Below are 20,061 nucleotides of genomic sequence, written 5' to 3'. Positions count from 1 at the left end.
ATCACCAGGGCTCTGCATTTCACCCTTTGGCCCCCACAATTCCTGTCCCTGCCTCATGCAAAATACATTCTCCCCATCACATTATTGGAAAAGTCTTAAATCAATTCCAAGTCCAAAATCTCATCTTCTGAAGCATCTAAATCAAATCTAGGTGAGTCTTTAGGCGTGTTGCATCTTGGGGCAAAATTCCTATTCATCTGTGAACCTGTGAAATCTAGAATACAAGTTATCTGCTTCCAAAGTACAATGTTAGAGCAGACAAAAGGTAGACATTTCTATTATAATGGGAGAAATTGGAGGAAAAAGAGGGATAATGGATGTTAAGCAAGTCCAAAATCCAGCAGAACAATTTACATTAACTCTCAAGGCTTGAAAATAGTCATCTGTTCTCTGAGACCATCCGGGCAATGTCCCTGTCCTCCAGACTCTGGGTGTTGGCCATGCCCTCTGGATTCCGTGTGGAGGCTCCTCGGCCTTGGGCTTCAGCTCCACCTTCCAGGCCCACTGGGGTAGCAACTCAGCTCCCCTGACTTTGGGTGGCCCCATTCTCCTAGTCTATCTGAGTGGCAGCCATACCCCCTGAGCCCCAGCAGGCCCCATTCTTCTGCCCCTTGGGCATTGCAGCCCCACCCCACCCCCCACCCCCGCCGGCACACCTTAACAGCAGCCCCACACTCCAGAACCGAGTTGGGGAAGATCCAACTCTCAAACCTAGCAGGTATGGCCCCACCGTTTGAGACCCAGGAAACCGTGGCTCTACCCTTTGAAACCGAGAAGGCTCTGCTTCCTGTGCTTTTTCCAGTAGTTATGCTGATCTCTGACCTGCTCCGGGGATGGTCCTTTTCTTTTCTTGGACGACAAAAGATGTAGCTCCTTTGGCCTTTTTCCTGCTTGTGGAATTCCAAGAAGCAGACAGCATTCTTTCCTTTCATTCTTTTTCTGTCCTTTTTGGCCTAAGCTTTTGGGTTTTCTGCTGTGGTAGATGGTTAGATCCATCAGTCATAGGCTTAATCTCTTTAGCAAAAGTTTGTGTAGCTGTGTTCTTGGTGAACATTCTAGGACACGTGTCCTTAGTTTGTACTAAAGAATTTTCCAAATCTTTAAGTTCTGTTTCTATTTGCACAGTTCATTTATAAGTCCATCTCTTTCCTCTCACATTTTACTATAAGCTCAGCAAGGAAAAACCACACAGTCGCTCCGTAAAGATCTTGCTTAGAAACATCCTCACCTAACTATCTAAGTTCATTGCTTACAAGTTCTACCTTCCACCAAACATGTGAACGTAATTCAGGCAAGTTCTTTGCCACTGCATGAAAAGGATCGCCCTTCTTCCATTGTCCCATCACATGTTCATCATTTTCTTTTAAAGCCTCACCAGAAGCAGATTTAACATTTCACATTTCTAGCAACATTCTGTTGCTTGCACCACATATATTCTGTAAGACAGTAGAAACTTTCTCTTTAGCTCTCCTCACTTCCTTCTGAGCCCTCACCAGAATCGCCCTTGATGTCTGTAATTCTACTTATGGTCTCTTCAAGGCAATCTAGGCTTTTACTTTTAGGCGCCTTAAAACTCTTCCAGTCTTTACCCATTACCCAGTTCCAAAACTGCTTCTACATTTTAGGTATCTGTTAGAGCAGCACCTCACTCTTGGTACCAAATTCGGTCTTAGTTATTCAGTGCTATTATAACAGAAATACTACAAATGGATGGCTTTAACGAACAAATATATTTCCTCACAGTTTAGGAGACTAGAAGTCTGAATTTAAAGTGCCAGCTATAGGGGAAGGCTTTCTTTCTCTGTTGGCTCTGGAGAAAGGTCCTTGTGTCTTCAGCTTCTGCTTCCTTGTTCCTTGGAGATCTCCATGTGTCTTGGCATCTATCTTACCCATCTCTCCTCTGCTTGCTTGTTTAATCTCTTTTATGTTTCATAAGAGATTGACTTAAGATATACCCTACACTGACCCTGCCCCATTAACATAACAAAGACAACCCATTCCCAAATGGAATTATAGATGTTAGAGTTTCCAACACATGTTTCTGGGGGACATAATTCAATCCATAACAGAGATTTAATGTTATTGAACAATTCAGAATGCTGAAAGCAGAACACTATGTGACTACTAAATGTTGTTTATATCAGGGAAAAATGGTGAATTATTTTATTCCGTCACATTATTCTGGAGGAAAAGTAAAAAACACAGAAACCCAGAATATGGAATTTGAACCAAAAGAAAAAGTTCAGTGTCCCCGTAAGTATGACATCTCTTAAAAGAAAATACCTGTTTATATTGATCTTTGTTATAGTACTCTATAATCCTCATGTAGAGGTATCTTGTGATTGTTATGAATAACTGTTTTACAGATTTATAGTTTTTATAAATAGATTTAATTACAAATCATAGTATCTTAACAAAAGTGAAGATATATTCTTATGTTTGATTTGGTCCAGGTAGTTCTTATTCAGTCTGTTATACTTAATTTTTTTTTAATTTACAATTTAAACTAGGCTTTGTTTATTCTGTAGTGATTTCAAATTTTGTTACCAAAATGAATGTTTTTCTTACTAGTGGTAGCATATACTTAGATAATTGTGTAGTTTTTGTTGTCATTGTTTTAATTTTGAATGATAGTTGGTTTGCAAGATTAGTAAATCAGCATGTACTCATCCTCAAATTACTTCCATCTTACTAATTTATTTCCTAATGTGTTGAGAAAATTTTTTATTACATATTCTTCAAAATAGCACTAAACAGAAAATGTATCTGCGATAAACCTTTTGACTTTTTTTTTTCTTAACTTGGTCCTCAGTGTGGATTAAGGTTAGCTGATATTTTTTCATTTCAATTGTTTTGACTGAATTAGCATGTTCTTTTGTATCTAGCCACGCGTGTGATGATATTGACAGCTGTGAAAGAAATGAATGGGAAAAAAGGAGTGTCCATCATTTCCATCTATAAGTATGTCAGTTCTATATACAGATATGATGTTCAACGGAATAGGAGTCTTCTGAAGCGGATGCTGAAATGTTTAATTTTCGAAGGTCTTGTGAAGCAGATCAAAGGCCATGGTTTTTCTGGAACTTTTACATTGGGCAAGAATTACAAGGAAGAGAATATATGTGATAAAACAAAAAAGCAGGTAACAGCATTTATGAAGTACCTATATGTGATACTTTACAGAGTAAATTGGCAGATCCAGCCTTGACACTGAAACTCTTAGACTCTGAAGGTCAAGAACAAAGTAACAAACCAGCTAGTTAGTACAGGAGCATATGGCTATGTGCAGTTCTGACTTTGGCTTCCTGCTTTCTCAATATAAGTTCCATGAGAGTAGAAACTTTATTTTGGTTACCACTAAGCCCACAGATTAATGCATAGCAGATACTCAATAAATATTTATTGAATAATGTATAAAAGTAGCTAGTTAAGTATATTACAGCGTTTTAAGCAACTTCTCTATCCTATTCATGCTGTTTTAAGCAGTTAAAAAATTTGTCTCAAACTTAAAAATAATATAAGTACCTTAAATTTGTATAGCACTTTATATAGCTTGAATCTTTTATATAGTTCTGATTGTCCCTACGTCATCATCATATAAAATTTTTATATTTTGTCTGTTGGGGCAGTAATTTCAATTTACTTTTAAGAAAATAGTCACAATATTTACAAACCAAGGGAAGACTGATGACAAGTCAAAATGTAGAGCTATCAATTTGGCTACCGTAATAGAAATGGCAGACGAAAAAAGTTCATTTCCTCCAACATTTTACCCCCAGGCTATTGTCAGGATAGAAGACTTCAGTGAACTTCTTCTGTGCCTTTAGTAATCTTGCTGCCACCAAAAAAAGAAAATGTCACAGATTAGTGCCACTGATTCAGTGTGAAATGCCGTAACTCATTTTTTAAACCTCAGCTCTGACATCACTTCCAGGAAGCTATCTCTGGCCCTGCCTCCCCCTCACCACTCCTGCTTATATATTCCTATAACATCCTGTACTTAGCCATGATCCATTTCTACTGTAATTATCTATCCTGTTACTTCTCTCTCTTTGACAGTAAACCTCTTTGAGACCAGGGGCCAAATGTTATATTTGTATCCCTAGTACCTCAGATGATACCCAGCATAGAGTTGGCATTCACTAAATATGTGCAGGAGGGTAGCATAGGAAGAGAGAAGGAATATTTATTTGCTACTTGTAGTAAGGAAACCCCGGAGGCATAATGGTTAAGAGCTACAACTGCTGATCCAAATGTCGGCAGTTCAGATCCACCAGGCACTCCTTGGGAACTCTATGGGGCAGTTTTACTCTGTCCTATAGGGTCGCTATGAGTCAGGGTCGCTATGAGTCAGAATCGACTCGATGGCAATAGGTTTGGTTTGGTTTGGTTAGTTATAGTAACTAGTAGATTAACTTGTACTGTCTTTAAATGCTGTATTTTATTTCTTGGTATCTTTATAATTGCTTTATTTTGTGTATTTATGTATTATAAGCTACTAAAGTATTTTACTGTTTTAACAGACTATAAATTATAAGATGCTAGTACCAAACTATTGAGGAGCCCTGGTGGCACAGTGCTAAAAGCGCTTGGCTGCTGACCTAAAGGTTGATGGTTCAAACTCTCCAGCTGCCCTGTGGGAGAAAGGTGTGGCAGTCTCCTTCCATAAAGATTTACAGCCTTGGAAACCCTATGGGGGCAGTTCTACTCTGTCCTGTAGCGTCACTATGAGTTGGAATCAACTCAGCAGCAGTGGGTTTGGTTGGTTTTAGTACCAAACTCTTCATAGCTGTATTTATCTTTCTACCCTTTGCTCTCTCCAAATCTTACTTGTACAATAGCGTGCCCTACCTCTTTTCTTTTTCTTTCTCTCTCTCTCTTTTTTTTTACTTGTCAACTACAGAGAGGACTGTTAAGGAGCACAATTTGGAAGCCACTGATCAGGAGTGATTCTCTTCAGGGAAAGGAGTAGCAAAGACTGGCTATTGAAATTTTATGTATAGCACATACATAAAGTTGGAAATTTAATTTCAGAAACTTGCCTGTGTCGAAATAATTAATTCTTTTTTTTTAATAGGCAGTAGGGAGTCCAAGGAAAATTCAGAAAGAAGCCAGGAAGTCAGGAAACAAGGACGCTGATTCTGAATACTTGCCATCAAACACCTCTGACGATGATGATGACCCTTATTATTATTATTATAAGCCCAGGAAAAATCGTAGTAAATTAAGGAAAAGGCCTGTTTCAGGCATAAAAAGAGGAAAGAGTCAACCTGACATCAATCCCGACTCACAAGGACAGTGTCCAACTGCCAGTGACACTGGGATTACTGATGTCACTATGTCAAAAAGTACATGTGTCTCTGAAGGCAAGTCAGAGCTCAAAGTAGAGGACCATGCTGAGTCTCTAAGCCTTAGTGGTGGTGATGGGCCACACTGCAACATCATGAGTCCCTGTAACTCCTCTGATTATCGCTTCGAGTGCATATGTGGCGAACTTGGCCAGATAGGCCTTAAGCCTCGCGTTCAGTGCCTGAAATGCCACTTGTGGCAACATGCAAAATGTGTGAATTATGAAGAGGAGGATCTGAAGATTAAACCTTTTTACTGCCCCCACTGCCTTGTTGCAATGGAGCCAGTATCAACACGAGCAACTCTGATCATCTCCCCAAGTTCCATCTGTCATCAGTGGGTGGATGAGATCAACAGGCACGTGAGGTCATCATCTCTTAGAGTCCTGGTAAGGCAAGTTGGGCTCTTTAGAGGGATAGAAAAATGTAAACTTTCCTTCTTTGTGATTGTTTGTGTAATTTTTTGTAATAGACTGTTATTCTTTTCTGACTTCAGGGGTTTAGAAGTTAAAGCATTCTTGAGTGGAAAGATATGGAAACTTTTAAAATATCCTTGATCATGCAAATGAAAGTCTTTGCATAAGCATATATACTCTGGGACAGAAGTGCAATCCTAAGGCAACATCGCATAGCCGTAGCTATTTCTCTGATCTGCTACCACTTAGCTCCAGAATCATCCTCTGAGGCCTTAGTTACCTTATCTATAAAATAAGAATTCACTCATTCAACAAATATTTATCAGGCATGTGTTATGTGCCAGGAACTTTGCTAACCTCTGAAAATAGTATCTTCTCACAGACTTAATGTGGAAGTTTAATGATATGATAAAGTGTTGGCACATAGTAGTAGTCAGTTAGTGTTATTGCTTACAAATAATAGTATTCCTCACTCCTTTGTTCATTCTTTCCACACAAATATTATTTAAGGTTTTTCTATATTTCAAGCACTATCATAGGTATGAAGAATACAGTAATAAATAAGACAATCTTTGCTACCGAGCTCTGTTCTGTGGGGTCAGCGAATTTTGGGTTGCATCTCGTCTCTGCAAGTTTTAAGCAAGTCACTTTATGTTTCTTCTGTGTCAGATGAGAATAATAGTAACTATTAACAGGATTGTTCTTGAAGACTAGAAATAATGCTTAGCACAGTATCTGAAACTTAAGACATTCATTCAATAAATGATAGCTTTTATTGCGCTCCTTTTTCATACCATTGTGTTTTTGCACATGCTCTTTATTTCAGCTACTTATAAGTCCTTTTCACCATTTCTTTACCTTTGGGAACTCAAATGTTTTTTCCAGATTCACCTCAGATTTTAACTCCTCTCTGAATTTACCTTCTCAGTCGCACAGTTAGTCATCCCACTGTAATAAGATGTGATGATGCTCTAACGCTTATTTCTGTCACAGTTCCTTTCACAATGCTTGTGATGTTTGTCTTCTACAGAAAATATATTTTTCTCTAGATGGCTATGGCGTGTGTTTTACAGCCTGGGGTGGTCCTAAGCAGGTAGAAAAGCCTCAGTAACCAAACGAATGAATATTTCATTTATCTTTGATGAACCCTTCTGCAATAACTATGTCTATGCTGATTATTTCCTAGGTGTATCAAGGAGTGAAGAAGGATGGCTTCTTACAGCCTCACTTTTTGGCAGAACAGGATATAGTTATCATTACCTACGATGTCCTTCGTTCAGAACTAAACTATGTAGATATCCCACATAGCAACAGTGAGGATGGACGTCGCCTACGGAACCAGAAGCGCTATATGGCCATCCCCAGCCCCCTAGTGGCTGTGGAGTGGTGGAGGATTTGCCTTGATGAAGCTCAGATGGTTGAATGTCCTACTGTAAAAGTGAGAATTTGTGGAAAACCTACTGAGGGAAAAAAGAAGGGGAAAGGACTGTGGGAAGTTGTCCTTATAAAATTTAATTGCTTCTTTAGTTAACACACGGTATTGAAATTGATCAAAAGTTTGCTGTTAAACAGTCTACATTTGTTTTTCTCTTGTGTTATGAACTATATAACCCTTTGAAATTATTTTTGTACTGTGAATCTTTGCTCTATATGCAGTGCTCATATTCATTAAATAAGATGTCAGTTTATATGTGATGCAGATCAAAGTAAACTCCGTTTAGAGACTTTCATAAGCATTTCTCTTAGCTAGAAAGCTAATCATGTAGGCTCTGATAGCCTTGGGCCAAAGTTGACTGAGACCAAATGGTAACAGAAAATGCCACTTTAGAGAATAGAATTTTCATACAGCTTTCATTTGTCATATGTCTTTATCCTTTCCTCTTTGACCATCCCATAACCTGAACTGAATTTTTGAATTGTATAGTTCACATTTGAGGATGGAGTGGTCTGGGGGATATATCTGTCATTCTCAGAGCTTTTCAGTCTACACAGACTTGACCTACCCCTCCTCTTCAGGCAGCCTCCAGCTGATGAGAACCATTGTACCAGAAGGTGGCCCATTGAGTCTGGCATTAAACATTGAATGTGATAAATAAAATTAGCTCTAAGCTTCTGACCTGACGTGTAGGTTTCCATGAGCAAACATCAGCATTCTTCCTGTGTCTTTTTTTTTAATTTCTCTCTCATTTCATCAGGCTGCAGAAATGGCTCAGCGCTTGAGTGGGATTAATAGGTGGTGTATCAGTGGCACTCCAGTGCAGAGAGGATTAGAAGGTAATGTATGGGCTCCTCACATACTGCATGTATTCGAAAAGCTTAGTTTTTCTGAGTAAAAGTATTGCCGAAATTGTTTCTTAAGTGGTTTACTGATTATACATGTATTTACAATTGGCTCCTAATAGTTTTAAGCATTTCTCTTTTAAAACGAACATCAGATCGTTTTTTGTTTGTATGCGAGAACAGATTAATAACGAATGGTCTAATTGTTCTATTGAGCAATTATTGTGTCTATCTAAACAGTTTAGATACAGGTTTGAATTAAAGCCAGTGTTGTAAAGTGGTAGATAGAAAAGAGAAAAAACCTAACAGGGAAGAAGGAAAGAAAATTTCAGTTACCCATTCTGTAAAAACTAAACCACACCCATTGCTGTCAAGTCAATTCTAACTCATAGCAACCCTATAAGACAGAGTGGAACTGCCCCATAGGGTTTCCAAAGAGCAGCTGGTGAATTCAAACTACTGACCTTTTGGTTAGCAGCCGAATGCTTAACCACTGTGCCAGATAGGGACCATAATTTTCATTTGCTGTATGCATGAATAGTGGGACTATAATTTTACTAATTGTAAAAGCTATAAATATTAATAGCTGTATAAATATCACATCATATGCATATACCATTTTTCCTTTAACCATTCTCCATTTTGGACATTTAGATCGTTTCTAATCCTCCCATCCTCCCCCCTACCACCACGCTATAGCTGGTGCTTCTACATTACTCCTGTCCGTATCACTTTTTCTGTAGTATAGACGCTACATTTTTAAAGCCTTTATTTAGGTTGTGAATATTTAAAACTAGAAGTTCAAGGAAATGTTGTTTTACATGATGAAATCCTGAAAAGCTGTCATTAACTTTTAGTTAAGTTATAAAATTTAAATGTGAATCCCGTGATAAATGTTTATCCTCAAAACTTACATATAGTGTTTGTTTTCAGAAAGATAACCTGTCATTCTGCTAAACTAAAAATATATCAACATCCATTACTATAGTCTAAAAACTCATTTTTTTTTGAGAATCATTTTTAGAGGGGGAAAGTTTTCTAGAAAGATGTACTTATTTAAATATTTGCATAATTTTAATAAGTTACATTACGGTGCGTATTTAAAGGCCACTGGTCAAGATCATTAAAAGGCCAAATATAGTGGTCTGCTTTCATGTTTGGAAACTGTAAAAATTTTAAATATTTAATTTTTAACAAAATCTCATTTAGCTCAAAGGTTAGTTGAGAAGGTACAGGGGTAAAAAAGGACTACTGGAGTTCCTTTTTTCTAACTATGATGTTGAAAGAATATAAGCAGTAATTGCTCAGGTCGCCAGATAGGTTTTTTGGGATGTGAAAAATGTTGACAGGTATTTTGAGCACTTGTCAACATTCAGCAAATTCATTCTTGAATAATTTTTGTTTTAAAAAAAACAGCTTTATTGTGGTATAGATGACATAGTGAAACTGTAAATATTTAAAGTATAAAATTTGAAAAGTTTTGACATATATGTATATGTGTGAAACTATTACCCCAATCAAGATAATGACATCCAAAAGTTTTCTCATGCCTCCAACTCATCTAAAAGACTTTTCCAAATTTCCTAGAAATTTAGATTATCTTTCCTCTTTTTTTCCATAACTCTCTAATGTCTTTTACACGCTTATTTTTGCAATGTATCTGGTTTTTGTTTTTGTTTTTTTTTTCCCTAGTTGTAGTGGGAATGTTGGCCTGTTGTGACTTACTATATGTATTTGGAAGTGGAAGTCTCATTTGTTTTCTTTTTTGTCCTTTACTATGGTTTTTCTGCCTTGGCCCTATTGACATTTTGGACCAGATCATTCTTTGTTGGGGGAGGCTTTTCAGTGAATTTAGGATGTTTAGCAACATCCTTGGCCTCCACCCTCTGGGTGCCAGTTGTGACAACTAAAAATGTCTCCATACATTTCCAAGTATGCCTGGGGGAGGGCAAAATCATACCCTTCCACCCCCACCCCCATTGAGAACCACTGCGCTAGATCAAAAGAGATAGGCTGGATGATATGTTCATTGGCAGTAACCCAGAGATTTTGTGAGTCCCAGGTTGGATACATTTTGGACAAGGAAATGGCTAGAGTGTTTTCATACATAATTTGCCAGGCCTTTAGTGTGTTTTTGTGGGCAGGCTGAAATAATGTCAGTCTACTTGGAAAGTCAGACAAGCAAGAACTCTGCCAAATTCCCCCCTCACCCTTCACCATTCCTTGTCTGTTTAATGTACTTGTTTGTAAAATATAGAAAGCGTTGGCTTTGGGGGATATGTAAACCTGGGTTTATATCCTGACTTAGTCATATGTCCATAAACAGTATTTAAACATCCAAATCCTTATTTTTCTCCTTTGTAAAACAAAGTGTTTTAAGGATTAATTATAATAAACTATGCAAAACATTTAGCATAATATCTAGCACATATTAAATATTCAATTAATAGAAATTGCTTCCACTGCTGCTACTGTTCTTATTTCCTAGCTATTTCATTTCTTTTAATGTATATAGCTTAAGTTTTAACATGTATAATTTAAGTCTTTTGTGGCTCCTTTATCGGTTCATTTATTCTTTGTGAGAATATACAATGGTAAGCAAAAATAGATGAGGTTCCTCACCTTATAGAGCTTACAGCCTAAGCCTAGAGGAGAAGATATAGTTATGAAGTACTTGGATAGATATGGAAACCCTGGTGGCATAGTGGTTAAGAGCTATAACTGCTAACCAAAAGGTTGGCAGTTTGAATCCACCAGGTGCTCCTTGGAAACTCTAATGGGGAGGTTCTACTCTGTCCTATGGGGTCATTATGAGTCAGAATCGACTTGATGACAACAGGTTTGGGTTTGGTTTAGATAAATATAAAATTGCAATCAAGATAACTTTCACAGATAAATATAAAATTCTAACGGGTTTCAGAAAAAAAGTTATGTGATTCTATGAGGTGACATACAAGGGAGATTTAACCTAGATGCAGAAGCAATTGACAACTGAGCTGAGATCTGAAACATTAGCATGAAGTAGGTAAAGAGGAAAGAAGAATTCTCCATTGTAGAGGAAACAGAAAATATAAAGATCATATGGCAGGAGGAGACTAAAAGAGTACCAGTGTGGCTGAGTACAGAGAGCTCGGAACAGCCTGGTACTTTGAGAGATTGAGTAGATGGGTGAAGATGGGACCATGGAGAACCTTGTAGGCCATGATAAAGTTTTTTTTTTTTTCCCCCTTGAGAACAGTGGGAGCTACTGAAAGGATTTAAACAAATTAGACATAGTAGGTAGGGAGTAGGAGCTCATGACTAGATTTGCATTTCAAAAGATCTAGTTGCTCTGTGGAAAATGGGTTAGGCAGGCAGCTGAGTGGATATTAGGCTGTCAGTTCACTGGCTACTACCTAAGTAATCCAGGCAATTAATGCTCGTACTTTGGTACAGATGATTTGGGCTAGTGTAGTACTAAGGAAATTTTAAACAGTAGATAAGTGTGAAAGATAAGAAAAGATGTGGTGATTTCTGACTTGCATAACTCCATGGATGGTGACACCATTCATAATGAATAAAAGAAGTGTTTTGGGCAAAAAAGATTATGGGTTTAATTTTGGAGAGTCTGAGTTTGAGGCCCCTTTGGGAACTCAAAAAAGTGATATCATATAGGCAATTGGATTGATTTGTGCAGAAAATATAAATCAGTGGATCTCTGCATATAGGCAATAATGCATTGGTTCGAATGTCACCTTACTCCCAGAAACCATCAGAATAACTTAATTCAACCTAAATATTTATTGATTGCCTTTAGAATAAGTGTTGTAGGTAGGGTCATGATAGTTTTTTTGTTGTTGTTGTTTTGTTTTTTAATTGCTTCTAAAGGGAATATATGCCCATAGTGAAAATTTTCAACAATACAGGAAATTATTAAAACAATTATCCTGAGCCATAATCTTTATTTGAAGATATAACCACTATTCTAGTCTTTTCTATACATATGTGTATATATTTGAGCTCATATTATATGCATAATTTTATTTTCCATTTTTTGCTCACTTAGTATTGTATCCTAAGCAGTTTTCCATATGTCTAAAAATTCGGAAAATATAGTTTTATTTTAGAGGTACCATAATTTACTTATTCTTATTTGAGGCATTTTTAGTCTATGTATTTTTGCTGTGAACATCACTGTATGATAAATTCTTTGTCTATATTTTTTATTATTATCTTAGGCTTGTTTCCTGGAAGTGGATTTACTAGACCAAAGAGTAGAACTATTGAATCACAAAATGTTCTCCACATTACCTCTGCGCTTAGAGCTCCCCCCGACTCCCACCCCAATCCTGCAGGCCTTGTGTTTACTAGCTTTAGATTGTGGTACTTTTTATATATCTCTTAATCAGACAATCAATTAAGTAGTTTTCTGGTTTTACCTCTTGGAAATTTTAGGCTTTTGAATTAAGTACAAGTTTTGTGTCATGATTTCATAAACTTTATAACATTCTAAAACCTAACACAGAACTTAGAGCAGAGCAGATGGTCAATAAATGTAAATTGAATTGGAATCAAATTTCAGATTCAAGAGCCTGTGCAGTGCACATTTTAATTCATGAAAAGTACTATGTGATGTGTAATGTTTATGGAGGTGTTTATTCAAACTGGTAGTAAAGACATAAAGAAGCAACTTTTTTTTTTTATTGTGGTGAAATACATATTTAAAAATTTGCCATGTTAACTATTTTTACATGTGCAATTCAGTGATATATTAATAACATTCACCATGTTTTGCAACCATCACCACTTTCTGTTCCTAAATTTTTTCGTCACCCTTAACGGAAACCCCATGCTCCTTAAATAATAATTCCCTATTTCCCTCTCCTACCCCCCTCTGGTAGCCACTAAGAAACTTTGTCTCTCTGCATTTGTCTGTTGTAGCTATTTCCTGTAAGTGGAATCATACAGCAGTTGTCCTTTTGAGAAACAGCTCTTACTGATGTGTTTTGTTTTGTTTTGTTTTTTTCTTTTCAGATCTTTATGGGTTAGTGGTCTTTCTTGGTATTGAACCTTACTGTGTCAGACACTGGTGGGTTCGACTTCTCTATCGCCCTTACTGCAGGAAGAATCCTCAGCCCCTCTACAGCTTTATTGCCAAGATATTGTGGAGGTCTGCAAAGAGAGATGTGATTGACCAAGTCAGTAGGATAATTTTTCATTTATTGAAGATATTATAAGAAAAAAAAGCAGATTGGGGTGAAAAGTTATATTTTCAGGTGAAATCATATTTTTCTCCTCTCTGCAGATCCAGATCCCACCTCAGACGGAAGAAATTCACTGGCTCCACTTTTCTCCAGTGGAAAGACATTTCTATCACCGCCAGCATGAGGTGTGCTGCCAGGATGCGGTGGCAAAGCTCAGGAAGATTTCCGACTGGGCTCTGAAGCTCAGCAGCCTGGACAGACGGACGGTCACCTCCATCCTGTATCCACTGCTGAGGCTCAGGCAGGCCTGCTGCCATCCACAGGCTGTCCGTGGGGAGTTCTTGCCACTCCAAAAAAGGTTTTATTATCAATTTCTTTATAGTGTTATTAATAATAAAGAAATAATAGACAGTATTTAAGCCATCACCTTCCTGGCTGACCAAAAATACAAGTATTATTCCTCAACTCTTAATATGAAAGCATAATTACAATTGGGCTGTCTGTGTATTTGAATAATGTTGACCTCTGCTTGGTATATAGAATTGCCTCTGGACTAGAAATCTAGAGGATCTGAGTTATAGATTGAGTAGGCAGTTAACTTTTCTCTTACTGTAAAACTAAGGTTATTTTAAAGAGCAAACTATATCAAGGACTTTGGAAAGCTGAAGTTTGTTTTTTTTAGTAAGAATCAAATTGTAGTGGTATTTACAAATCATTTTATTGGAGATTTTTAAAATTAGTGTATATCTACCCATCCTTTTTAGAAGTTGGACTTGATTATTTTGATCAATAACTTAGAACTATCTTCTATACTAACACTTAATTAGCTGATAAAAAGCGATTGGTAAAAAATTTTTATCTACCGCATTTCTCATACTTGTCTATAAATAGTCTATTCTATCAGATTTCATTTTCCAACACTTAGATCAAAGAAGAATACAGAAAACATTAGAAGATTCTTTAGCATAGGAATGCCATAGACATTCTTATAAACATAAATGAATGGTGTTTGACTAAGGTCTTAGTGCATTTCCGTGAACAATTTATTTGCTATGGCTGATCTTATGTCAGAAATGCAAGCAGTTTCCTTGGAAGATTGCTTAAAAATTAGCATAGTATGCTTATTACACTTAATAGATCAGGACATTTTTATCTGCTCATGTGGTGCCAATTGGGCATTTGACAGTTATTATGTAGTATGAAGGATGTTTGGGTTTTTTTTTTACTTTTCTCTTCCCCTCCTTAAAGAAACTTTTTACAGTGTTGCTTACCAGAGCACTTAAAAATATTAGACTCTCCTCTGCCTAATAGAAGACATTAAAGTATCCATAAAACAGAGAAGGAAAATCATAAAACTAAATTTCAGCCCTAAAGTTATTATACATGTAGTCCCCGACTTACAGTGTATACAAGTTACCACGAACTGCACTTACAACTGGTGGTTTTTGGGGTTTGTGTGTGTGTGTGTGTGTGTGTGTGTGTGTGTGTGTGTATCTTAACCAATAGTAATATGTACTGTATACAGTGTTGCAGCATGTAATTTGCTGATGATAATGTTTCCAACTCCCAAAGACAGAGATCAGTTTTATAAAGATACTGATAATAAAAGGCAGTAATGATGTAAAAAAAAAAAAAAATTGAGGTATTTGACTTACATCAGAACCAACTTCCATCAGCATAGTCGAAATGGAACCCCATCATAAGTTGGGGACTGCCTGTATTCACTGTAATGTACCATATTAGTATGCACACAGTAAATGTTACCTATTGTGTGCCAGGCGTTGGGGTAAGCACTTTATGTGCACTAACTCATTTAATCCTAAAAAAAACTTCCAGTCGTGCAATTATCTCCATTTACAGTTGAGAAAACTGAGGCTTGGAGAGGTTAGTTAAATTGTTCAGGTCCACACTGAACGTAGCAGAGCCCGTACTCAAACCCATGTGTCTCTTTCTCCATGAGTGGTATTTGATTAAGCATACTTAACCATATGCTATATGGCTTTCCTTTTGAACACAGTGCCGTTTTTTATAGATTTCTGTTCCTTATCTGGACCAATTCCATAGTCTATGGTGTTTTTCTACTCTGACATTTTCTTACTGATACTCTCAGAACACAGCGAATGACCAGGAATGATGTTGACGTCATTAGTGTCATTCTGCCGCATCTGTCAGACACAGCAGGGAAGAGGTGGACACAACAGCAGCATCATTCATTAGCGTTTTACTCCAGGGTTATAAAGAAGTTATAACTGGAGTACAATAGAGCAGAAACAGACATTTCACTAATTCTGGCCTGATTTTTTTTTCTACAAAAATACTAAGTAACCTGGGCTGTTAAACTTAATATACCTCTGAAATGCACTAGGAATAGCATAAGCTTAGACTACTGTTTTTAGAAGCAGTATTTCTGGAATATAATGGCTCAACAAATATACTAGAAGAAGGAAAGCACTGGCTAAGATACTGAGTGAAGTTATGGAGACATTGGGGGAAACACACTCTTTTGGAGGTCCTCAAGATCACCTCAGTTTCAGTAATTGACTTGGAGAGCTCCACATACAGTGGTACTCACAGCCGTGGTTTGTTACAGTGAAAGGCTCCCAAGCACAGCTCATAAAGGGAAAAGGTGCACGGAGCAAAAGTCCGAGGGAACTCAGACTCAAGCATCCTCTTTCAGTGGAGTCTCATAGGATGCACTTAATCCCCCTAACAGTGAGTTGTTACATGAGTTATGACAACGTGAGTGAAATGTTCCCAGCCAGGGAACATTTTCTTTGTCAGGGAATCTCATTAGAGACTCAGTGCAGGGTTTCTCTTGGGGGTTGTATCAAAGTTCCAAACTCCAGAAGGAAAGCCAGTGTTCAGCCTGAACCATATTGTTTGTACACAAAGTTGAAGCACAGTGAGTCACACTTATCACTTCTGGAAATGGTGGGAACCTTCCCAAACCCAGGTTCCCGGATGCCAGCCTAGGGCCAGCCTTGTAAGCAGACCATTTAAAGGGTAGCAGTTAGGCCTGCTTTCACTCTTTTCTGTATATGCCCCTTGGTTAAAGGCATTCCTTTGTAGGAATTGAATAAAGTAAGTTATTTGTGACAATCCGGTTTGATCTTTTAATTCTCTACTCTTAAGACTAGCTGGAAGACTTGGGTCAAGGCATGTATGTACTTGGATAAATAACGGAAAGAAAAATTTTTTTAAGGACTCCTTGGTGAACAGAAGAAATGGGACTTAATGAAGGAAACTTATACTGCTGCATCTTCACCATGCAACTTTACTCTTGTTAGGTGCCATCGAGTCATTTCCAACTCATAGCGACTCTGTGTACAATAGAACAAAACACTGCCTGGTCCTACACCATCCATACAATTGTTGGTATGCTTGAGTCCATTGTTGGAGCCACTGTGTCAGTCCATCTCGTTGAGGGTCTTCCTCTTTTTTGCTGACCCTCTACTTTACCAAGTATGATGTCCTTCTCCAGGCACTGTCCCTCCTTACTCTTCTCTTGGTCCCCCTAAAGCGATATATCTTTGTTTTTTAGGTGGAGCTTCTCGTGAGACGTAGCTATATATTGCCTGGAACTTTGAAATTTGGCAGTTTTATTAAGTAATAAGTTACAATATTGATATAACTCTCCATTTCCCTCTAACTTTGTAAAAATTCAGCATACAGTTTTGGAATATAGTTTAATTTTTAACTGACCAGAACCAAACTCGTTGCCATTGAGTCCATTCCAACTCATAGCAACCCTATAGGGCAGAGTAGAACTGCCCTGTAGGTTTCCAGGGAGCAGCTAGTGGATTCGAACTGCCAGCCTTTTGGTTAACAGACATACGCTTAACCACTGCAACCTGGGCTCCAGTCTTTAACTGAAGAACCACTAAAATTTCATTTAGAGGCTTGTTACTGATTTGTCTGTTATTTTTAGGGGCGTGGTGATTTTCCATCTGTGATGGAAAATCATATCACCAAATTTTTTTTCATGATTTTGAACATTTCTTTTCAAATTAGTATTATTGTCGCTTTTTATTGCTGCACTCCAACTATGAAAGGCTTTTGTTCTTTTATTATTATTTCTTCCCACATGAGGGAAACCATTAATTATTTCCCATTATCACTAAATGTTTACCACTAAATGTTTTCTTTACAATTGTGCTGACTCTAATTTCTTTGATTATTCATTCTGAAAACATTGAGGCATTTATGTCCACAATATTCCATTATCCCAGGAATTTCTTTGTGGATCAGACTGTGATTTTGGAACTGACCTTTTCATAGCACCTGGTATTAGCAAGACACCCTTTCATGTGGTATAAGAAATATAAAGAGGAATTTGATTTTGTCTTTGCCCTTAAGCAGGTTGTAGACAAGTAAGGGAGATGCCAAGATTATAGATTTCTATAATATAAGGCAAATATGATAGATTTTTCAAGAGGTACATATAAATTTTTATGGACAGTTAAAACAGGAAAACCATTTCTGACTAGGTGGTTAGGGTTAGATAGCTTTTTGTTGGAAGTGTCATTTGACCTTGTCCTTGGAGGAGCTTCATTTTTTTTTTTACAGATAAAAAATTTTAGTCTCAAGAGGTTAAATAAGTTTGTAATGCTAAGATCCAAATGCAGTCTTATATTCTAATACCCATAATATTTCTAATATGTCATATTGTACTTGAGGAAGATTTTTCTAGTTTCATTTTACAGTGTTGACAGAAGTAGAAAAAGCTTTAAGAATGGTGGGATCAGATAGACTGCTTGTTGAAAGAATAAGAGGTAATGAAAAATTGAGTTAAGGGTGATAATTGTAAAACTGGAGGTGAAGAGAAAGATCCTGAGGATATCGCAGAGATTCTGCAGAAGTCTCATTTGTGATACAGTACACGTACTAAAATAACATGTGGGATTTTCGCTCTGGTTTTGAACAACCTTCCTTTTCTTTCAGCACCATGACAATGGAAGAACTGCTGACATCTCTGCGGAAGAAATGTGGAACTGAATGTGAAGAAGCACACCGGCAGCTAGTTTGTGCCCTCAATGGTTTAGCAGGCATCCACATCATTAAAGGTAGAAGGTGATTGCTTTGTTGTCTCATATTCTTCTGAATACTTTCTGAGGAAGGTACTCTCACACACTACCAATGGCAATTTAAATAGGTTCAATTTAATGGAGAGCAGTTACTCAGAACATGTAGAAAAATTTTAAAATGTTACATATGCTGTGACCAAATACTTCTACTTTTTTTTTTTTTTTTCCTGCTTTAGGTAGAAGGTTACAGCACAACTTGTTTCTCGTTCAAAAATTTATATACATATTGTTTTGTTATGTTGGTTACAACCCCCACAACGTGTCAGTGCTCTTCGCCTTTCCCTTTCCACCCTGGGTTCCCCATGTCCATTCATCCAGTTTTCTTTTCCCTTCCTGCTTTCTCATCTTTGCTTTTGGGCAGATGTTGCCCATTTGGTCTTGTAAACTTGGTTGAACTAAGAACTGCGTTCCTCATGTGCGTTGTTGTGTTTAGTTTTTTTTTAATTGTGCTTTAACTGAAAGTTTACAAATCAAGTCAGTCTATCATACAAAAATTTATATACACCTTGCTATGTACTCCTAGTTGTTCTCCCTCTAATGAGACAGCACACTCCTTCCCTCCACTCTCTATTTTCGTGTCCATTTGGCCAGCGTCTGACCCCCTCTGCCCTCTCATCTCCGCTCCAGACAGGAGATGCCCACAAAGTCTCACGTGCTTACTTGATCCAAGAAACTCACTCTTCACCAGTGTCATTTTCTATCCCATACTCCAATCCAATCCCTGTCTGAAGAGTTGGCTTTGGGAATGGTTCTTTTCTTGAGCTAACAGAAGGTCTGGGGACCATGACCCCATGGTCCTTCTAGTCTTAGTCAGACCATTAAATCTGGTCTTTTTATAAGAATTTGGGGTCTGCATCCCACTGCTCTCCTGTGCCCTCAGGGGTTCTCTGTTGTGTTCCCTGTCAGGGCAGTCATCGGTTGTAGCCGGGCACCATCTAGTTCTTCTGGTCTCAGGCTGATGTAGTCTCAGGTTTATGTGGCCCTTTCTATCTCTTGGGCTCATAATTAACTTGTGTCTTTGATGTTCTTTATTCTCTTTTGCTCCAAATGGGTAGAGACCAATTGATGCATCTTAGATGGCCGCTTGCTAGCATCTAAGACCCCAGAAGCCACTCTTCAAAGTGGGATGCAGAATGTTTTCTCAATAGATTTTATTATGCCAGTTGACTTAGATGTCCCCTGAAACCATGGTCCCCAAACCCCTGCCCCTGCTACGCTGGCCTTCAAAGCATTCAATTTATTCAGGAAACTTCTTTGCCTTTGGTTTAGTCCAGTTGTGCTGACTTCTGTATTATGTGTTATCTTCCTCTTCATCTAAAATAGTTCTTATCTACTATCTAATTGGTGAAAACCCCTCTCCCTCCTTCCCTCCCTCCCCACTCTTCTAACCATCAAAGAATATTTTCTTCTCTGTTTAAAGTATTTTTCGAGTTCTTAAAATAGTGGTCTCATACAATATTTGTCATTTTGCAGCTGACTAATTTCACTCAGCATAATGCCTTCGAGATTCCTCCATGTTATGAAATGTTTCACAGATTCATCATTGTTCTTTATCGATGCGTAGTATTCCATTGTGTGAATTACTGTTTGTGTGATAGGCATGTCTAATCTTTGGCTGAAAGGTGGACTTTGGGAGTGGCTTCAGTTCTGAGTTAGCCAGGTACCTAGAGGCCATAGTTTCAGGAGTACTTTTAAAAGAAATTTTTTCTAGGGATATAAGGATATGAATGGCTTGTATAGTTTGTAACAG

The 20,061-nt window shown here is 37.6% G+C and overlaps 1 protein-coding gene across 6 annotated transcripts in view; it reads left to right on the top strand.

Moving 5' to 3' along the window:
- Positions 1-20,061, top strand: part of SHPRH (SNF2 histone linker PHD RING helicase) — a 164,982-nt gene that overhangs the window by 20,518 nt on the left and 124,403 nt on the right. For 5 of the 6 annotated variants that reach the window (XR_007519553.1, XR_007519552.1, XM_049902998.1 and 2 more), the window contains exons 7-14: positions 2,145-2,253; positions 2,886-3,142; positions 5,078-5,737; positions 6,951-7,202; positions 7,960-8,038; positions 13,058-13,221; positions 13,329-13,585; positions 18,169-18,290. Coding sequence is in view for 4 of the 6 variants with exons in the window: in XM_049902998.1 (XP_049758955.1) it covers positions 2,145-2,253; positions 2,886-3,142; positions 5,078-5,737; positions 6,951-7,202; positions 7,960-8,038; positions 13,058-13,221; positions 13,329-13,585; positions 18,169-18,290 (1,900 nt within the window). In the remaining 2 variants the exon portion in view is untranslated. The remainder of the gene's footprint in view (positions 1-2,144; positions 2,254-2,885; positions 3,143-5,077; positions 5,738-6,950; positions 7,203-7,959; positions 8,039-13,057; positions 13,222-13,328; positions 13,586-18,168; positions 18,291-20,061) is intronic. The other variant, XM_049903017.1, reaches the window with a different exon arrangement.

Source organism: Elephas maximus, chromosome 1 (genome assembly GCF_024166365.1).
Source record: "Elephas maximus indicus isolate mEleMax1 chromosome 1, mEleMax1 primary haplotype, whole genome shotgun sequence".
NCBI classification, from domain to species: Eukaryota; Metazoa; Chordata; class Mammalia; order Proboscidea; family Elephantidae; genus Elephas; species Elephas maximus.
The sequence above is the reverse complement of the archived record's forward strand: the minus strand, read 5'-3'. Positions and strand labels throughout refer to the sequence as shown.